Raw genomic sequence first — 21,879 nt, 5'->3', positions numbered from 1 at the left:
TTTAATATTGCATATACTTACTGCGGCAAGACTGGCATTTGCTCAAAAATGGAAGGGTAAAGAAATACCCTCAGAAGAAGAAGTAATACACAAAATTTACAGCTTTGCAGAGATGGACGGACTCCCTTTAGAACTCAGAGACAAAAGTGAATCAACATGCTATGAAGTCTGGAATAAATTTTATAATTGGTTAGATAAGCTGACTTTGTATTAAAAAAAAGAACACCGCTTGGGGGGCCCCGAAAGCCCTACTAAGCAGGTATATACAAAAGTATGAAGGCTATTGCTTAACGCATTGTAAGCCGCCCTGAGTCTCCGGAGAAGGGCGGCATATAAATCGAATCAATCAATCAATCAATCAATCAATCAATCAATCAATAAGAGGAAGAATGCCAAAAACAAGGGATAACAAAGGGAAATGTATACATCAATGTTTATTGAATTTGTTGAATGTAATATAGGTTTATTAAATACATGCATAGTTGTTTAGGAAGTAAAATACTGCATACTTGATATATAATGAAGTAGGAGATATGTAAATTGGTGTATAGATCAAGGAATAGATTACTTATTAACTTGATTTAGACGCAAATGTTAGAAACCAGAGACGTTGAGCCATGTCCGTTGTTTTACTTTTAAAACTAATAAAATATTTAAAATTTAAAAAAAACAAAAACAAATGTCATTTGTCGTTCTTGGGAAACACAGCCAGAGGAAAGTAGTTGAGAAGCTGAGAAGGGACCTCCATTGTTTTCACGGAGGAGAAGAAAATGTGGTGAACACAGGGCATAGAAGTATACCTGGAGACCCCTTGAGCTGGGGCTTGGATTAGAAGACCTCCAAAGTCCCTTCCAACTCTGTTGTTCTGTTAATTAACCAGTGGAACAGCTTCCCTCCAGAAAGTTGTGGGTGCTCCATCACTGGGGCAGGGTTTAAGAAGAGACTGGACAACCATTTGTCTGAAATAGCCTGAGAAAGGGGTTGGACTAGAAGACCTCGAAGATCCTTTCCAATTCTTTATTTGGTATTTGGTATCATCATCAGAGATGGTACTCAGCCGGTTCAGACCGGTTCGGGCGACACGGAAGGTAGGCCAGGGTGCAATTCAGTCCTATACTGCTGTGTTTTTGACGCCATAAGCATGTGTAGACAGTGCGTGCGAGTGAATTACTCTGTTGTTTGATGTCGCACACACGTGTGGATGGCATGCGTGAGCGAATTGCCGTGTTTTGTGACACTGCACGCATGTGAATCCCACCTCTGATCATCCTCAAACATCATTTTTTCATTCTTGGGAAACGCATGTTGTGACCTAGGCTTCCTGAGTCATTAAGACACACGAGGAGTCCCAAAAACCTCTTTTATTGCAACAGCTGTGAATTACGTTCCTTCACAGCTGAGTCCCAATTAGTTGCAAAAAGTCCTTCAGGAGAAGTACTTTGGGATAATCACCCACCTTTATCTCCCTTGACAAACACCTACTTGGCAAAGCCACACAGAGTCCAGAATCGAACAAGAGATGCCGACTGGAAACAGAGTTAGCAACGTTGCTTTCTTGCAAAAAGCCCAAGTGCCTTTGTTTCTCTTTTAAGCCTTATGGGAGGGGCCAATCATTTCCAGGCCTTACTCCCGTGTCGTCCCTTTTGCTTTAGCTGCTCTTGCCTTCTGGTAGCTCTGCGCATGTGTGCACTAGGAACAGGCTCCTCCTGTTCCTCTGCCTCTCTGATGCCCGACTCTGGAAGCTCCGCAGGAGTCCTGCTGGCGGACCACAACAACACAACCAGAGGAAGGGGTTGAGAAGCTGAGGAGGCACCTCCATTGTCTTCAGAAAGGTGAAGAAAATGTGATGAACTCGGGACGTAGAACTGTATCTAGAGACACCATTTCTTGCAGCGGGTGAATTGCAATTTTGGAGTAGCATTTTCCAGGGTATGTTTTGGCAGTCACACAACTGGGCTTTATGATATCAGAATATTTTTGGACATAAGAAATAAGAAAGCTAGTGTTGTGGTCCGCCAGCAGCCTGTGGAGCTGGCAGCGGAGTCGGACAGTGAGAAGGCTGGGGAGGAACATGGGTCAGTCCTGGAGTCTGGGGAAGGCTCGGACGAGGGAGTAAGGCCTGGAGATGATTGGCCCCTCCCATAAAGCCTAAAAGAGAAACAAAGGGACTTGGGCTTTTTGCAAGAAAGCAACGTTGCTAACTCTGTTTCCAGTCGGCATCTCTTGTTTGATTCTGGACTCTGTGTGGCTTTGCCAAGTAGGTCTTTGTCAAGGGAGAGAAAGGTTGGTGATTATCCCGAAGGACTTCTCTCGTTAAGAAGTTTCTCCTTAATTCCAGGTTGCTTCTCTCTTTGGTTAGTTTCCATCCATTGTTTCTTGTCTTGCCTTCCGGTGCTTTGGAGAATAATTTGACCTCCCCCCCCCTCTTCTTTGCGGCAGCCCTCAAATCCTCATAGGATATTCCCTGCGTCGTCTCGCTTCCATTCTTTGGATATCAATTTTGCTTTGGGCTAAAATTATAATATAGTAGATAAATGGATGTAGTAAAAAAATACACCACACCCACAAATGAACCCAGGGTTCAAAGAAAACTCTGCAGTTTTCTTTCGATTCCTGTAAAAAGATATTTCCGCTACGCTTCTGTACCCTTTACCTTAGTTTAGCAGGATTCAATGACCTGCAGAGAATTAAGAATTGTTACGTAACTCGGCCTTTTTTCTTCTTCTTTTTAAATTGTTCCGTGTTATTGATGGGCTGCTGCTTTCTTAGAAATGAGATGCGGCTACAATTAGTTTGACAGATGCCCTCCAGAGTCTTACCTACTTGGCTCCTAATGAATAAAACATTGTTCTTGAGCTTGGCTTTCCTAAAGAAATCAATCCAGCTCTTGCAGTACTAATGAGCGAGACTGCCAAGAGGGAGGGAGCAGATCGCTTAAATATAAGGACTAGTAGGAGGAAAGCACTTGATGATTTTAGGGTGTCCCAGAAGGGCCTTGTAGTTGCATTCCTACTTCTAGCAGAAAAGGGAGACTTTATTTTATTTATAAAATAAATACATGTAAATATATATTACAAAGAGGAGGGGGTCAAGCTATTCTCCAAAGCACCTGAAGGCCAGAGAAGGAACAATGGATGGAAACTGAACAAGGAGAGATTCAACTTAGAAATAAGGAGACATTTTCTGACCGTGAGAGCAATCAACCCATGGAACAGAAGTTGCCTTCAGAAGTTGTGGGAGCTTCATCCGTGGAAGCTTTCAAGAAGAAACTGGACAGCCACCCGTCATAAATGACGTAGTGTCTCCTGCTTGGGTGGACTAGATGATCTACAAGGTCCCTTCCAACTCTGTTAATTTGTATTTGTATCTATAGGGCTGCCCACCTCGCTCTCACTGACTCCAGGCGCTTTCAGATCATCCTTGATTTACAACATCTCATTTAGTGACTGTCACTGAAAAGAAGTGACTTAGGACCGTTTCTCAGGCTTACATTCGGAGGCTTGACAACTGACTCATATTTATGATGGTCGCAGTGTCCCGGGGTCACTGGATTCCCCCTTTGTGACCTTCTGACTGTCGAAGTCAACGAGGACGCCAGAATTGACTTAACAAACGTGTTGCTCACTTAACAACTGCAATGCGTCACCGAACAACTGTGCCAACGATGGTCGTAAAATGGGGCAAAACTCCCTTAACAAATTTCTCACGGAGCCACGTAAAGTTTGAGCTCAATTGTGGTCGTAAATCGAGGACGACTGGTGTCAAATGTGAAATATTGCATCCTGAGGTGTTTTTTTTCCCAACCTCAAATTGAGTTGGTCTGAGCCAGGGGCGGGCTTCAGATCCTTTAGCAACGATTCGCTGCCCTGTTGCTGGGTGGGTGTGGCCATGGTGGGCATGGCCTAGTTGGCCACCTGCACCACGGCGGGGGGGGGCTTTTTCGCCCTCCCCAGACTCCGGAGGCTTTCCTTGAGCCCCCGGGAGGGCGAAAACTGCTTCCCCTGGGCTCCGGAAGCCCTCTGGAGGCCAGAAACAGGCCCATTTTCGGACTTCCGGAATCTCCAGTAGGCCCAATTTTTGCCCTCCCAGATCCTCCACATGGCCCTGCATTTACCTGGCATGATGAACGGGACGTGTGGAGACTCCTGGGAGGGGAAGGGCAGGATAGGCGTGGCCAGCCAGGGGTGGCATTTGGGGGTTTGCCGAACCCCGACGATCCTTGGCTAGAGGATCGCCCGAATCCTGCCGAACTCCCTGGAGCCCATCCCTGGTCTGATCCTCTTAGAGGCCAGGCTGCTATCAGGGAACTTCCAACTGGGCCAAAAGCCAATGTCCTTCTGAAATTAAAACATCTATATAATAAATCAGGTCAAGATGTACCTACCCGAGTAGAAATTTCACAATTTCCTTGTCCTTTTCCCCAGCTCGGAACATTTAGTATTCAAGAAGACTGGTGGAAAATAAACAGTGAGGAACTTTTGCAAAAAAAAAAAAAACATCACACCAAACTCAGAGTTTTTTCCCCCCCAAAAAAATTCAGGATGGCTAATTGGTGACTAGTTTATTTTAATTTCCCCTTTGTGGCTTTCTTAGTCTTTTTATCAATTCCTAGTTGGTCGGATATCTGGGAACATCTGGAAACATGGCACAGATGTCTGGGAAAAATGTCCTTATTTTGCATTATATTGTCTTTTAATAATTCTCCAAATAAGCATTGTGGCATTCCAGTTATCCTATTCTGGAGAGCTCCCAATCAAAACTACCCTGTTTCCCCGAAAATAAGACATCCCCTGATAATAAGCCCAATAAGCCCTGGTGGCGCAGCAGACTAAAGCACTGTTATTAACATCAGCTGCCTGCAATTACTGCAAGTTCGAATCTCACCAGGCTCAAGGTTGACTCAGCCTTCCATCCTTTCTAAGGTAGGTGAAATGAGGACCCAGATTGTGGGGGCAATAAACTGACTTTATATAAATATACAAAAGTATGAAGGCTATTGCTTAATGCATTGTAAGCCGCTCTGAGTCTCCAGAGAAGGGCGGCATAGAAATCAAATTTAAAAAAAAATCGGGGCTTTTGAGTGCATGCGCTAAAATATACCTCCCCCCTGAAAATAACCCCTCCCCAAAAATATTTAAATGTAGAGCTGGAAATCAGGGAAGGCAGCAAGAGAAGCCCCATCTTGTTCCACATGCCCCAAAATAATAAGACCTCCCCAAAAATAAGTCCAAGCGCTTATTTCGGGGTTGAAAAAAATATAAGACAGGGTCTTATTTTCGGGGAAACACGGTACTTCACTAGCTAAGTGTGGTGGAGGAAAATTGAATTTTCCTTCTAACAATCCTCCTGCAATTTCGAAACCAGCTGGGAAAGTCAGCTGGCCTTCAGAGAGTCAACCGGAATACCTAAACCTTTCTTTCTCAATTTAAATCCACCATGTCGGCTTGTTATGAAGCTAGAAATAAGGCAAAAGGTGTGTGTGACCATTTATTTGGGACCTGTGAGCTAGGGTGGAGGGGGAAAAAAAACTAAATAAATAAAGTTAATTACAATGTTGACAGTGCACATTTAATGCCATTAATCCAGCACCTGGCTGGCTGCGGAATGGCAAACACACATCTGTTTATTTTCCGTGGAGAAGAAGAGATTTCAGTTTCCACCTTTCCTGATTTGCAACAGTTCATTTAGGGACCGTTTGAAGTTGCGACGCCACTGAAAAAAAACTGAGTCACCACTTTTTTTCACACTTACGACCGCAGCGGTCGTTAAGTGTGGAAAAACAGTGGCGACTCACTTTTTTTTCAGTGGCGCTGCAACTTGGAATGGTCACTAAATGAACTGTTGTAAATCAGGAAAGGTGATCAAAATTCGGAAGAACGGTTAGAGGAATTGGGTATGTCTAGTTGAATGAAAAGAAGGACTAGGGAGGACATGATAGCAGTCTTCCAATATTTGAGAGGCTGCCACAAAGTGGAGAAGATCAACTTATTTTCCAAAGCATCAGAAGGCAGGAGAAGAAACAATGGATGGAAACTAATCAAGGAGAGAAGCAACCTGGAACTAAGGAGAAGCTTCCTGACAGTGAGGATAATTAGCCAATGGAACAAGAAGTTGTGGTTACTCCATCACTGGAGGTTTTGAAGAAGAGACTGGACAACCATTTCTCTGAAATGGGGGAGAGTCTTCTGCTCGAGCAGAGGGTTGGACTAGAAGACCTCCAAGGTCCCTTCCAACTCTGCTACTCTCTTAAAAATTGAGCTCCTCCTTATCTCCCAACAGATAATTATGTCATAATTATAAGACATGCACGTTGGCCCTTTCTCAGTAGGCATCTGTCACACCTTTTTCCAACATGCTTCCTGACCTACTCCCTCCTTGGTTTCATCCACACACACCCTTCCCTCGAAAAGGCGCAGATACCCCTCCAAAAAAGTTGATGGCTTATAACAAGGTGGCTGAGAAAAGGCCTCCCCCCCCACTTGCCAAATAATTAAACAGTGTTGTCCCATTATTTCCAAAAGTCTTCTTAAAGTAATGAGGTTTAATGTCTATGTGCAGTACCAGATAATCCTTTCTTTTCTTTGGAAGCAGATCCACGGGGAAGATAAGCCCTTTCCAGAAACAATACTTTTCTATCTCGTCGGGGCAAGCCCTATTGTTTTGTCCCGAAGGAGCTAAAGAGGTATATAATAAACAGGCTGGCCAATTAGAAGAAGTCACCGCTAAATGGTTATAATACTCAGGTATGTTTTGGCAGACGAACATCGACGGACAGAGTGGGAGAAGGTGGCCCTTTTAAAATTGGCCTTCACTCCAGCTAGCTTTTCACGGGGGTGGAAAAAAAGAAAGAAAGAAAAGAAAAGAAAAGAAAAGAAAAGAAAAGAAAAGAAAAGAAAAGAAAAGAAAGAAAAAGGAAAAAAAGAAGCTAAGGTAGGTTGTGCCTTGAGAGTGATTTAGGAATGTGAGAAGGCAAATGATGACAGCGGACTTTGCCCAATACCTGTTGTCTATATATATATATATATTGTAGCTCCAGGAGGAGACCTGTTGGAAACCTTCACCTGAGAAGGAAGGAGCAGGTGAGTAATTGGAGCCACAGCTTTCTATTCCCTCTTCCTGCTTCGGTGGAAGACAATATAGTATTTTCTTGCCAGTTTCCCTTGCTTTCATCTGCCTGATCTTGCGGCTGTCTTAGGAATCAAATTGAACCAATACCAAAAAAAAAAAGAAAGAAAGAAAGAAAGAAAGAAAGAAAGAAAGAAAGAAAGAAAGAAAGAAAGAAAGAAAGAAAAGAAAAAGGACTGTTTATGGATCGGAGCTCAAAGTGGCATTTATTGTGTCTGGAATGTTTGATTGCTCCGGGACCGAAGGGGAAAAGTTTTTACTTATTAATTGAAAGAGTCACCGAATCAAAAAACTAAAACTAAAAATTGAAGGTGATAGGGAGTGGCTTTTACTGCAAAGAAGTAAAGATGTGTTGTCTATCTTCTCCTTCCGTTATTGGAATCGTCATTTTAGTAGATTTTTCACTTTTCAGGCTATTCTTAAAAAGAGATATTTTTAAGGAGGGGGTGGTGGGGGAAAGATAACTTGCTTTTGATCTGGCGAGGAAGTATTTATACTTTGAAAAAGTTTATCGATAAGAAAAAAGAACAGTTTAATTCAAAGTTTCCCCCTCCACTCACACGCACGCACATCGAAACGATTAGATTACATTGCATGCTTTCCTGAATTTGAATCTTACCATTTGGATCTTGTTGGAATTCTTTACTAGATTTGACTGCACTGTGTTATTGTCGCTTTTTTTAAAAAAAACAAAAAATTGGAGCAGTTTTGGGGTTTGTGAACGCCAGGACAGAATTCATAACGAGCGTTGGCGAGATGCTTCTTCTAAATGCATCCTTCGTAGGAAGAAATGGGCAGTGCTTTCAATTTAATGAATAGCTTCTTTGATGCAATGACAAAACTTCAAGATTAGTCATTCCCAGTGTCATCCTTCTTTCTCTCTTTCGGCTTCTGGTGACATGTGCATGTGATCGGTGCATAGATTCCTGACAGGGAGGGATGTCCCAGGAGCAGGAAAAACTTGCCCTTGCAATTTTCGGCTGCTCCAAGGAGTTCTTTAAAACCATCGCTTGTTCCACCACGCAAAACATTCTTGTCACCGATGACTTCATTAGGAAGTCCCCGGAGGGTGGAGAGGTGAGGGAAAGCAGGGGAAGAAAAAAAAAATCATAATTAACAAACTAATTTGACAAGCTGGAACTATTCGACAGAACTTCTGTGGAAAGTTGTTTCACCTTGTTGCATCTGTGGCTGTGTGTAAGTTACATTTTGGAAGCATCGGACAATTTGTCGTTGCGTGAAGCACGGTGCTGCCTCCGAGGAACGGCGTGTGGGCCTTGCGTGCGTTGTTTTTGTTTTGTTTTTGTGTATTTGCCGACTTTTGTGTATGTGCCAACTTTTTTTTCAACACAAAGTTAAAGCCAAAGGTAGACTGGTTTTTAAATTGAGGAGATGGGTGGAAATGTTTGTGCGTCTCTGAAGTCTGAATGTCACTGAATGTTTGCCAGCTAGCCTGAAATTAGCCTACACTGCAGGGTTGTTGTGATATTTCATTGGACAGAAAAAGCTTTGTGGAGGAAATAGGCTCTTTTCCCCAAAGGAGGTTGAGAATTATTGTTGATGATGATTGATGGGAATGTTCTCGCCAGGATAAAACATAAAGTAGGCAATCCAAAATGCAATAATTTTGTATTGATTAAAGCAAGCTCTTTAATTGCCTCCAATATGTTTATAGCAAAATACTTACAATCTACAACTAAATCTGTGAATTTACACTAAAAGAAGTCTAAATTCTGCATCTTATTATACAATATAAATAATGACAAATATAAAATTGAAAAAGAGAGGAATAAATGAACTAAGAAATCGCTCCAAGATAAGTTGTTTTTTAAATGAAGTGAACTAAAGCAACAAAAATAAATTTTGGCCCTTATCCGTAACTCTAACCTTGGAAGAGTATCTAATCTAGCTGAAATCATAACTGTTACTTTGCAATGTCTAAGTAATAAGAGCAAAATATGGACATGGCATGTTTCTAGTCCAGTTCGCATGCACTACAGATCAATTCCTGTTTTATTTCATATATTGACATGTAGGATTTGGCTCAGGGGTGAAATCCAGCAGGTTCTGACAGGTTCTGCAGAACCGGCAGTGGAAATTTTGAGCAGTTTGGAGAACCGGCAAATACCACCTCTGGCTGGCCCCAGAGTGGGGAGGGAATGGGGATTTTGCAGTATCCTTCCCCCAGGAGTGGGGTGGGAATGGGGATTTTGCAGTATCCTTCCCCTCCATGCCCACCAAGCCACACCACGGCCACCAAGCCACGCCCCACAGAACCGGCAGTAAAAAAATTTGGATTTCACCACTGATTTGGCTACATTATAAATAATGGACAAGTCATTATCCAAAAGTAATAAATACATGGGGATAAAAGTGACGGCATTCTTATCACTAATGGATGAATAGGTGAGCTGCATGTCTACAGAGATTCTCAGTCCTCTGGGTCGTGATTTTTTTTTTTTTAATTTGATTTATATGCTGCCCTTCTCCGGAGACTCAGGGCGGCTTACAATGCGTTAAGCAATAGCCTTCATACTTTTGTATATTTATACAAAGTCAGCTTATTGCCCCCACAAACTGGGTCCTCATTTAGCCTACCTTAGAAAGGATGGAAGGCTGAGTCAACCTTGAGCCTGGTAAGATTTGAACCTGCAGTAATTGCAGGCAGCTGGTCTTAATAACAGGGTGCTTTAGACCACTGCACTACCAAGGCTCTGATTGTCCCAAAGGTGTTTTTTTTTCAAAAGGCCACTGGACTTTATTCTCCCTTTCACTTCTCATCCTAGAAGCTTCTTCAGTTCTGACTGAATGGCGGTGGATGGAAGGATTTATATCCCTTGCAGCCATCTGGTTGTTAGCACTCCTTCTGAGAGTCGTTGAGGCCACTTGGAGGTCTGTCTATGTCCTCGGGGTCACCCGAGTGGTACAAACGGGTGTGGACCCTTCTTGGAGCTGCTGAAAGGATCTGTGTTGTAGACTGAAGATAGAGGATGTCGTATCCCTCTGTTGAGGGAGGACCGTTCAATCTTAATGCAGATGTAATGTAGGATTCAGATCAACTTCCAAGTGGCCTCCACAGCTCTCCGAGAGAGCGCTAACGACCAGCTGCTTGCAAGGAATATAAATCCTTCCATCCTCCACCATTCCAGTCAGCACCAACGAAGCTCCTTGGATAAGAAGCGAAACGTCTCCAAAGAAAATAAAATAAAATCTAGTTGCCTTCTGAAAAAGCACCCTTGGGACTCCAGTGTTGGAGCACCCAAACTTCTGGAGGTAAGTTTTTCCACTCATTAATTGTTCTCACCATCAGGACATTTCTCCTTAGTCCTAAAGCCTTGGTAGTACAGGGGTTTAAGGCACCCTGTTATTAAGCTTATTAAGACCAGCTGCCTGCAATTTCTGCAGGGTTCGAATCTCGCCAAGGCTCAAGGTTGACTCAGCCTTCCATCCTTTCTAAGGTAGGTGAAATGAGGACCCAGTTTGTGGGGGCAATAAGCTGACTTTGTATAAATATACAAAAGTATGAAGGCTATTGCTTAACGCACTGTAAGCCACCCTGAGTCTCCGGAGAAGGGCGGCATATAAATCAAATTTAAAAAAAAAAAAATGATTCTCTCCTTGACTGGTTTCCATCCATGGCTCCTTTTTCCACCATGTGGCCAGTTCTGAAGTCAACAAATGAGGTGCAATTTTGTAGTACAATACACAGTGAAGACCATTTTCACACGCGACCATCCCAGCATAGAGATTAATCTTCCTATATTTTTCTTCTACACATAGCCAAGGGGAGGACACGCACATGTGCCGAAATATAAATCTTTTTATATTGAGGAACCTTTAACTGCGTTAGACAGGAAACGGATGCCATTCTATATTTGAAACTTGAGTTGGGGTTGTAACAGGGGTGAAATCCAGCAGGTTCTGACAGGTTCTGGAGAACCGGTAGCGGAAATGTTGAGTAGTTCAGAGAACCGGCAAATACCAGCTCTGGCTGGCCTCAGAGAGGGGTGGGAATGGGGATTTTGCAGTATCCTTCCCCCAGGAGTGGAGTGGGACATGTAGAGTTTGCAATATCCTTCCCCTGGAGTCGGGAGGGAATGGGGATTTTGCAGTATCCTTCCCCCAGGAGTGGAGTGGGAAATGTAGAGTTTGCAATATCCTTCCCCTGGAGTCGGGAGGGAATGGGGATTTTGCAGTATCCTTCCCCCAGGAGTGGAGTGGGACATGTAGAGTTTGCAATATCCTTCCCCTGGAGTCGGGAGGGAATGGGGATTTTGCAGTATCCTTCCCCCAGGAGTGGAGTGGGAAATGTAGAGTTTGCAATATCCTTCCCCTGGAGTCGGGAGGGAATGGGGATTTTGCAGTATCCTTCCCCAGCGCTGCTGGCTGGGGGATTCTGGGAGTTGAAGTCCACCCATCTTCAAGCTACCAAAGTTGAGAAACACTGCTCTATAGGGTGACACAATAGCACTGTTGCCACCAAGAAGATGGTGTCAACCTCTTCTCCAAAGCTCCTGAAGGTAGGACAAGAAGCAACGGATGGAAACTCATCAAGGAGAGAAGCAACCTAGAACCAAGGAGAAATTTCCTGACAGTGAGAACAATTAATCAGTGGAACAACTTGCCTACAGAAGTTGCCTCCAATGCTGGAAGTTTTTAAGAAGATGTTGGACAACCATTTGTCTGAGATGATATAGGATCTCCTGTCTGAGTAAGGGGTTGGATTAGAAGACCTCCAATTCTTTTAAGTTAATGTTTTTAACCTTCCAACTTGGTTATCCTGTTATCCTGAAAGTTTAATCAAGGTATTCTGAATTCTTATTCAGAAACAAATTTAGCTTGATAAGTCCAGAGTAGATTTTCCTTGCTTCTTTCTTTATACAGGTAGTTGGCCACTAGGAAACTAACATCCTGTAGTTGCAGAAAGATAGATTTTGTTCCTGCTGAATATTATTTATTCCTTTCTTTTAATCTTTATCCCGCTTTCCTTTCTAAGAACCAGTGGTGAACGATACAATAAATGACCACAAACAGCATAAAATAATCAGGACATCATGACGCTGAGAAAAAAAATAAAATAAAGAGTAATGTAAAACTGTTAGCCGAGTAACAGAGTTTGCCCTCTGCCCTTAGGAGAGCAAATGATCTTTATTGCAGTCAATTAGCGCTCGAGATAATATGTCTCATTAAAGTTAAGGAGAAAGAGACACAGTCCTATCTACCACTTTCAAAAGCCAGTTAAAGTCCATATCTGGAGTCCGTGGCGAAACCGTGAAAACGATCCTGGTGGGTTTTTGATGGGGAGATAATTCTGCAACATATCCCGAAGATCGTGAGATCTTCTCTGCACTGCGCTGGTGAAGCCACACTTGGAATGTGGGCTTCACATAATTTAACAACCGGGTTGCCCAGAATCAAAAATGTGAGTGCTTCCTCAAGTTTTAGTCTTCAGTGTAACATTATAATTATTTCTCTTATTTCCATTTTCCATGCGTCAAAAACACGGCGATTGTATAGGATGGGATAGTTTCACTCATGCGTGTGCCTTGCACACATGCACGCCAGTGGTGGGTTGTTCTCGGTTCGCACCGGTTCGTAAGAACCAGTAGTAAAAATCTGTAGTAGTTTGTAGAACCAGTAATAACATTGGCTGGCCACGCCCCTGAACTGGTCCCCGGCCCAGTTGCCGCTCCCTTACCTCACTCACCTCATCAGAGGTTCTTTTTTTTTTTCACTTTTAAAAGCATTTTTTCTACAACCGGTCTTCGGCCGAAAAAATGCTTTTAAAAGTAAAAAAAAAAAAAAATGCCTCTGATGATCGTGCGGCTCATCTGGGATCGTCAGAGGCTTTTAAAAGCATTTTTTCTATAACCTCTTCAGTCAAAGAGATTGTAGGAAAAAAAATGCCTTTAAGAGCCTCTGGTGATCCTAGCTGAGTTGCCTGATTGTCAGAGGCTTTTAAAAGCATTTTTTCTGTAACCTCTTAAGGTTGTAGAAAAAATGCTTTTAAAAGTAAAAAAAAAATGCCTCTGATGATCACACGGCTCATCTGGGATCGTCAGAGGCTTTTAAAAGCATTTTTTCTATAACGTCTTCAGCCGAAAAGGTTGTAGGGAAAAAAAATGCCATTAAGAGCCTCTGACAATCCCAGCTGAGTTGCCTGATCATCAGAGGCTTTTAAAAGCATTTTTTTCTGCAACCTCTTAAGGTTGTAGAAAAAATGCTTTTAAATGTAAAAAAAAAAAAAGTTGGCCACGCCCACCCAGTCACATTACCACTATCAAGCCACACCCACAAAATAAGCCACGCCCACAGAACCGGTAGTAAAAAATTTTAGAATCCACCCTTGATGCACCCTGCATCAAAAACACGATGATTGTATAGGACGGGATAGCTTTGCTCGTGCGCCCCCCTTGCACACATGTTCGCTGCGTCAAAAACATGGTGCTTGTATATGATGGGATATCGCCAGGGCTGGTGGGCAGGCCCAGCCACTGACCGTAACTATTGATTCACCCAAACTGGTCCGAACCGGCTGAATCCAATCCCTGAATACGACTTACGATAGTTCTATTTAGCGACCATTCAAAGTTACAATGGCGTTAAAAAATGCGACTTACGGCTGTTAGGACCTTTGGGGAATTCCCATGATCATCAGGTGATCAAAATTCAGATGCTTGGCAATGGTTTCGTACTTATGACTGTCGCCGTGTCCCATGGTCCTGCGATCCCCTTTTGCGACCTTCTGATGAGTAAAGTCAATGTCATCCGGGTTGCTAATTTATCAACTGCAGTGATCCACTTAACAACTGAGGCGAGAAGGTTGTAAAATGGGGCAAAGCTCACTTAACAAATGTCTCACTTAACAGCCCAAATTTGGGGCTCAATTGTGGTAGATCAATGGCAGGAAGTCGCTGAAATACATTTTTAGCCAGTTGGCTCTAAGGACCAAAGTAGATTCATTTCACGCACAATCCATATCGAGGACATTATTGTTGCTGAGCCTACAGGACAAAGTTTTTCAACCTTGGCAGGTGTAAGATCTCTGGATTTCAACTCCCAGAATTCCTGGTTGGGAAATTCTTGGAATTGAAATCCACATGTCTCAAAGTTGCCAAGATTGAGAAATGTTGGCCTTTAGGTTACCAAAACTATGAGTCTTGTTCAGTCAGAAAGTCTCTGTACTGGAGATAAAAATGGGATTGATCACGAGTTGCTGTGAGCTCTTTACACATTAATGTTTTATCTCTGGCTTTTGATTCTTTTTTCCCCCCTCCTCCATTTTATTTCTGGATCCAGCATTTATTTAAAACTTTTTTGCCTTTGAAGAATGGAGAAAACCAAACCTCAAGCAAAACTGGTTTTATAATGTATGTATGTATGTATGTATGTATGTATAGATAGAAGATAGATAGAAAGAAAGAAAGAAGATAGATAGATAGATAGATAGAAGATAGATAGAAGATAGAAAGAAGATAGATAGAAAGAAAGAAGATAGGTAGATAGATAGATAGATAGATAGATAGATAGATAGATAGATAGACAGACAGACAGACAGACAGACAGACAGACAGATACATAGAGTATATGTATGTATGTATGTATGTATGTGTGTGTGTGTGTGTGTGTGTGTGTAGATAGATAGAAGATAGAAAGAAGATAGAAAGAAGATAGAAAGAAGATAGAAAGAAGGAAGATAGACAGACAGACAGACAGACAATAGATAGGTAGGTAGGTAGGTATATAGATAGATAGAAGATAGAAAGAAGATAGAAAGAAAAGATAGATAGATAAATAGATAGACAGACAGACGATAGATAGATAGATAGATAGATAGATAGATAGATAGATAGATAGATGGATGATAGACAAACAGATGATATGATAGATTGATAAATAAATAGTAGATAGTAGATGTAGATAGATAGAGATAGATAGAGATAGAGATAGAGATGAGAGGGTGGGAGGATACTTTCTGCAAGTACCAACTATAGGTTAGAATGTGTGAGTAAAGAAACACAAGTAGTCCTCAACATACAACAATTCATTAAGAGACTGTTCAAAGTTACAACTGCCTGTTGCCTAAATCAGCACTGATAACACAATAATGTTTAAAGACCTGGCGTCTCTTTTGAGAAAACTAGGCACCTGTGTGTATCTAGCAGAGGCGGTTAAGAAGTCAAGATGGAAGCTGAAACAGTGAAATTGAAGAGCTCTATTTTTTATATGCAACGCATGCCCATGGTTATTGTTGGAATGTATTTTTGTGCAACAACTACAGTAGTATTCAGCCAGTAGATGGCAGTGTTCACGAGTTTGGATCTATTGTATTTCCTCTATGTTCTTTTGTTCTAAGTAGAGTTTCCTGTTACAGTTAAAACAGTTAAGCAGTAAAGCACATGGTGACTGTTGCTTTGTTTGATCTGTGTTGATATATATGTGTGTGTTGTGTGTATGTGTGTGTGTGTGTATGTATGTATGTATATAAATAAATAAAATTTTAATTCTTTTAAAATTTTAAGTTCCAGAGCTCGCAGGATGTCTGCTTCTTTCTTTACTAATATACCTGGAACTCGTATTTTTAGAATAGTTTGTAATATATAAATATATATATAATTTTGAACAGTTACCATCTTGTCTTTTTGACACGCAGAGATACTCCTGTTGGGGCATCTTCTCCCAAACAGGGCTAAAAAAAAATCAATGATTCCAATCCTGATTTTAATGCTTGAATCTGTTTAGAGAGCTTAGTATCATCCCAAATGTTTTAAGCTTCGAAGACTCCCAACAGTTTCATGGATGGGTTCCCTCTCCCCCAAAATGAGCAGCCAACGTAAATAATACAGAACCAGTGTAATATGATTGGAACATTTAATACTCATTTTCTACCAGTTTGCAATTTTGCAGTTTCCAAAACATTTCCAAGGGCATCTTACTCTGAGTGAATTACCGTAATGTAATCTAGACAGAACCGAATTTGGGGTCAACTTGGAGGTATAGAAGTAGCTTCATCTTGTAAAAAGATCCTGGCAGATAATCATCATTGTATTTACAAGGTAGTGGTGAATTCAAAAAGGGCTCTACGTTGTGTAACTGATCTTTTAATGGGGCCAGAGGTTAAACTATATATAGAAGCGTCCTTCTTGCCTTAACTCCAATTTTACTGAACTAAAATTAATTAGCTCTAAATGATCCCAGGATCGCTGCCAAGCCCCCATCTAGGTTATTCGGGAATTCTACTTGGATAGAAATAGAGCGATCCTACATCATAATTATATTTTTATAACGAAAAAAACTTTTTGAAAGAGTTGTAACCTCGTTTCCTCGGGCTCGCTTTGTAAATTCCTTGTAACCCTGAACAGAATATGCAGTTTTAAAAGTCTTAACTGCTAGCTGAGTTAATAAGTAGTTTGAAAGTTTTTGGCTGTTTCCTTCTACTCTGGGTTTCCCTTCAATTTTACCGTGTTCTGTAATTTAATTTTTTTAAAAAAACCACACAGGTTATTTTACTGTATGAAGTAGTACTGTTCGTTCTTTCATAGTGCTGTCATGGCTGGCGAGTCAGAGACAATACTTTGTAGGCACGTAGAACTTTCAGAAAGTACAGAAATTTCTATTTCTCTGTGTCCTAGGGAAATGACAATTTTTTTTTTAATTAAGACTTGGGAGGGGGGGGATTCTGTCCAAAAAGCAGGGTCAAAAGAAGTCATCTACTTCTACTATAAATTTAACTCTGTTTAGGCATGATTTGGAAGATGGCTCAGTGACTAAGATGCTGAGCTTGTCAATTGAAAAGGTCGGCAATTCAGCGGTTCGAGTGCCGCGTAACGGTGTGAGCTCCCGTTCCTTGTCCCAGCTTCTGCCAACCTAGCGGTTCAAAAGCACGTAAAAAACGCAAGTAGAAAAAATAGGGACCACCTTTGGTGGGAAGGGAACAGCGTTCCATGCGCTTTTGGCATTGAGTCATGCCGGCCACATGACCATGGAGATGTCTTTGGACAGCGCTGGCTCTTCGGCTTTGAAATAGAGATGAGCACCGCCCCCTAGAGTCGGGAACAACTAGCAAGCATGTGCGAGGGGAAACTTTACCTTTAGGCATGATTCTTTCATGTTCTTTTAAGAGCCCCTGAATTCATTGGGGGAAAAAAATTCATACAGAATAACAGAGTTGGAAGGAACTACGGAGGTCTTCTAGTCCAAGCAGCTTGTTCAAGCAGGAGACCCTAGACCACTTTCAACAAATGGTTCTCAAATCCCTTCTTAGAAGCCTCCGGTGTTGGAGCACCCATAACTTCTGAAGGCAACTTCTGTTCCACTGGTTGATTGTCCTCACTGTCTCCTTAGTTCTAGGTTGCTTCTCTCCTTGGTTAGTTTCCATCCCTTGCTTCTTGTCCTTGCCTTCAGGAGCTTTGGAGAATAGTTTGACCTCTCTCTTGTTTGTGGCAGCTCCCCAAATATTGACAGCTCCTCAAATATATGTCCTTCGTTTTCTCCTGAAGTAGCTGGGACATAAATGGAGATTAACTTTGGTTCAACTGATGGAAATCCTTGACTTACAATCATTCATTCAGTGATTGAAGTTAGAAGGGCACTGAAAAAAGTGACTTACGACTGTTTTTCATACTTATGACCAGAGGTGGGTTCTACTTACCTTTACTACCGGTTCTCAACGGAAGCGAAAGTTGTGGGTGCTTCATCACTGGAGGTTTTTAAGAAGAGACTGGACAACCATTTGTTTGAAGCTCCAGATGATTTTCGGGCCTTCTGAGCCTACTGAAAGTCAGCAAACAGGCCATTTCTGGCCTCCAGAGGGCCTCCGGGGGAGTGGGGAAGGAAGTTTTTGCCCTCCCCAGGCTCCTAGAAAGACTCTGGAGCCTGGAGAGGGCGAAAAATGGGCCTACTGGGCCCACCGTACCATCGCCTGCAAAAAGTGGGGGAAGCGCAGAGGGGTTGCACACATATGCACGGGGGTGAGGCGCATAGAATTATGGCATGTGATGGCAAAAGGTTAGCCATCACTGGTGTAGGGTCTCCTGCTGGAGCAGGGGGTTGGACAAGAAGACCTCCAAGGTCCCTTCCAACTCTATCCTTGATTGTAAAAGTTCTACCGCTTGTTTTGTGAGCTGAAGGATCGACCTAGAACCAAAGTAGGTGTCTTCTATCTTCAGGAACTGTATCAGCATGAGATCAGATGTGTTCTCATTCGTTCCCTATGACTTGCAAGAGGTGTGGGAAGTAAAGCCTGGGAGCCTAGGTAGTTTTGCAACATTTTTTCCCCCCACCAGAGCTATGGAGGAAGAAGTTCCTTATCGAGGGAACTCTGGTCTCATGCCACCTCTTTGAATCTCCTTCCGCAATTACTCAACTGATTTGTTCATTTCTACAGTAGCCCATCCGTCCCAGTTTATATTGATATTGTTTCCTGATTGCGTATTTGTACCCTGTGACTATCATTACGTGATTGATTCTTGTCAATGAGTGTATTTGATTCTCGAGGAGTGTATTTTTTCTTTTATGCACCCTGAGAGCATATGCACCAAGACAAATTCCTTGTGTGTCCAATCACACTTGGCCAATAAAGAATTCTTCTCTACTCTACTCTACTCTACTCCACTCCACTCTATATTCTATTGCATTCTATTCCATTCCATTCCATTCCACTGTACTCTATTCTATTCTATTCTATTCTATTCTATTCTATTCTATTCTATTCTATTCTATTCTATTCTATTCTATTCTATTCTATTCTATGACTATCATTAAGTGTTGTACCTTATGATTCTTGACGAACGTATCTTTTCTTTTTATGTACACTGAGAGCTTCTGCACTAAGACAAATTCCTTGTGTGTCCAATCACACTTGGCCAATAAAAAATTATATTCTATTCTATTCCAAGAAAAGCTGGGAACAGGAAAACCATCTCAATCATTAAAAAGCCCAACTTCACCATGATTGAGGCTTTTGATAAAATTCTCCTTTGGCTCCATCAATCCTCCATGCAATTCCACAGGGTTGGTGCCTGTTAGTGAATAGAATAGAATAGAATAGAATAGAATAGAATAGAATAGAATAGAATAGAATAGAATAGAATAGAATAGAATAACAGAGTTGGAAGGGATCTTGGAGGTCTTCTAGTCCAACCCAGATCTTTTGAGATCCCTGCAAAAGTCCATTTCCACAAGAAGAGAATGATTACGGAAGACCATTTTTTCTTCTTCTTGCCATTGGATGGAGAAAGATGAGAAAGGTAGTCCTTGACTTATGGCCACAACTGAACCCAAAATTTATGTTGCTGAGTGAGACATTTGTTAAGCGAGTTTATGTCCTATCTTATGACTTCAAGCTCTGTGTGATCTTCTTCAGAGACCCAAGCTAGCCTACAGCCCCGAGATCCCTTAGAAATCTCCCATCGGAATACTAACCAGGTATAACCCTGCTTAGCTTCCAATCAGAAGAACCAAGCCAACTACCACCACTTGCTCGGATACTTAAGATGATGGTTTACAACTAAGTCAGTTGCTTTTAAGGAATGGGTGTCTGTTCCTCCAAGTTTGACATAGTGCACCCTTGGAAATACGATAGCGGATCGTTCAATATTGATCTTTCTCTTCGGCCACAATGTCTTGCAGGACATGGCTCCCTGGCCTGAACTGGAAGACACAGACACCAATAAATATATTGAAGACCCTTCCTCAAAATCCAAGAAGATCATGTCTGACAAAGAGGGGAAAGACACCAAAGGTAAAAATTGAAGTGCCTTCTTTTGATCTGTTCTCTCCTTTCTGTTGTGATCTAGGCTCATTTAAGTCATTACAAGACACAAACAAAACTCCTGTCAGCACTTCAAGCTTCCTTTACTCTAGTGCTGACATAAGAAGGAGAAGCGGAGGTGTCTGGAAAGGGACGTTTGACTTTTCACCTACTTATTTTCCCTGGAGATGATATCCCCTAGGAGATGGGATGGGAGGGGGGAAATTCCTTTGAGCTGGAGTAGATTAGGGGTAGAGTGACTTGGAAGATGGCCAATGAGTGCAGGGGAGTGGGGAACGGAAAGGGAGGGTTTTGAGTCTGGAAGTCAGTGTTGGCTTCGATGGAGTCGGAGTTAAAATGTCGTGCTTAATAAATGGGAGTTTTTCTTCACAGACTTTGTTTGAAATGCAATTTATTTGAGACGACCTCGAAACCTGACAACTATTTTATTATAACAGCTGAGAATTACTTCATTCTCAGCTTAGTCCAAATTAATTCCAAAACAAGCCCTTCAGAAAAAGTCCTTCGGGCTTATCACAAACCTTTGTCTTCTTTGGCACCCTGCCAAAGGCCTTTCTTGGCAAAGCCCCACGAAGTTCAGAAACAAGAGATGCCCACTGGAAAACAGATTTAGCAACGTTGCTTTCATACAAAGAGCCCACGAGCCTTTGCTGCTCTTTTAAGCCTTGTGGGAGGGGCCAATCATCTCCTGGCCTTACTCCTGAGTTGTCCCTTTTGCTTTAGCTGCTCTTGCCTTCTGGCAGCTCTTCGCATGCGTGCACTAGGAACAGGCTCCTCCTGTTCCTCTGCCTCTCTGCTGTCCAACTCTAGGGGCTCCGGAGTCCGCGCATCACTCCCAGATGGCCCTGGCCCCATCTCTGCCTCCGACGCAGAGCCCTCCTCTGGGCCTTCCCCAGACTCCAGGACTGGCCCATGTTCTTCCTCAGCCTCCTCACTGTCCGACTCCGCTGCCAGCTCCGCAGGCTGCTGGCGGACCACAACACTTCCTTCCATATCCCCAATACAACCATTTTAAAAAAAAATACTTCCACATCTCCCATTGGTGAACTGACGGTAATGTTGACTTGCTTGCTTGGTCCATCAGATGGGGTCATTTCCATGGGGAATCAGGTCGAGCTTTTGCCTGCGTATTCCACCATTGCTTTGACCGCTGTATCTGAAGAGGAGGAGGAAGATCCCTGGCGTCTACCAGAGCTTCAGGATACTGGAATCCAATGGTCAGGTGAGGCTCTATCATCAGAGAACTGGTGGCCTTTGTTTCATTTTCTCCAGGTTCTAAGAACTTCCATTTAAGTTCTTCTCACGGAGTGTTATATATCTGGGGGCGGGGTGGGGGTTGGGGGAATAGAAAAGAGCATTTGGATGGATTTTGTTCTGAATGGCATGATTTCTTCATTCATATAACCTCAACATTCTCTCTTTCGTTTCTTTGCTTTGGAAAGCGAATGGCGGGCTGGAAGGACAAAATGTGGCATGGCTCACCACGACAAATGATAACCAAGAGATATTAAGTGATAACCTCTTCCTCCACGTTTGATATTCTCCTAATTGAGTCTCAGTTAATGCACAGCACCAAAAATTCTGCAAATGTTATCAGGCATTTATATTTACATATCTACATATCTCTACCTGCTTATCTATTTGTCCGTCTGCCTGCCTGCCTGCCTCCTGCCTATCTATCTATCTATCTATCTATCTATCTATCTATCTATCTATCTATCTATTGGTGAAATTCAATTTTTTTTACTACCAGTTCTGTGGGCGTGGCTTCATGGGTGTGGCTTGGTGGGCATGGCTGGGTGGACATGGCAGGGGAAGGATACTGCAAAATCTCCATTCCCACCCCACTCCAGGGAAAGGATACTGCAAAATCTCCATTCCCACCCCACTCTGGGGCCAGCCAGAGATGGTATTTGCCGGTTCTCCAAACTACTCAAAATTTCCGCTACTGGTTCTCCAGAACCTGTCAGAACCTGCTGGAT

At 42.5% G+C, this 21,879-nt stretch overlaps 1 protein-coding gene across 3 annotated transcripts in view; it reads left to right on the top strand.

Moving 5' to 3' along the window:
* Positions 1 to 21,879, top strand: part of SLC34A2 (solute carrier family 34 member 2) — a 64,475-nt gene that overhangs the window by 22,879 nt on the left and 19,717 nt on the right. Inside the window, exons 1-3 of one of the 3 annotated variants that reach the window (XM_060688880.2) lie at positions 6,681 to 6,930; positions 19,756 to 19,867; positions 20,982 to 21,119. In XM_060688880.2, coding sequence (XP_060544863.2) covers positions 6,727 to 6,930; positions 19,756 to 19,867; positions 20,982 to 21,119 — 454 coding nt within the window. In that variant the 5' untranslated portion in view covers positions 6,681 to 6,726. Of the gene's footprint in view, positions 1 to 6,680; positions 6,931 to 7,055; positions 7,080 to 19,755; positions 19,868 to 20,981; positions 21,120 to 21,879 lie in introns of those variants that run through there. The other 2 variants (XM_060688883.2, XM_034426290.3) reach the window with 2 other exon arrangements.

This window comes from Pantherophis guttatus, chromosome 8 (genome assembly GCF_059756535.1).
Source record: "Pantherophis guttatus breed Tessera chromosome 8, ASM5975653v1, whole genome shotgun sequence".
NCBI lineage: Eukaryota > Metazoa > Chordata > Lepidosauria > Squamata > Colubridae > Pantherophis > Pantherophis guttatus.
Note: the sequence above shows the minus strand (reverse complement) of the source record. Positions and strands in the feature narration are given on the sequence as shown.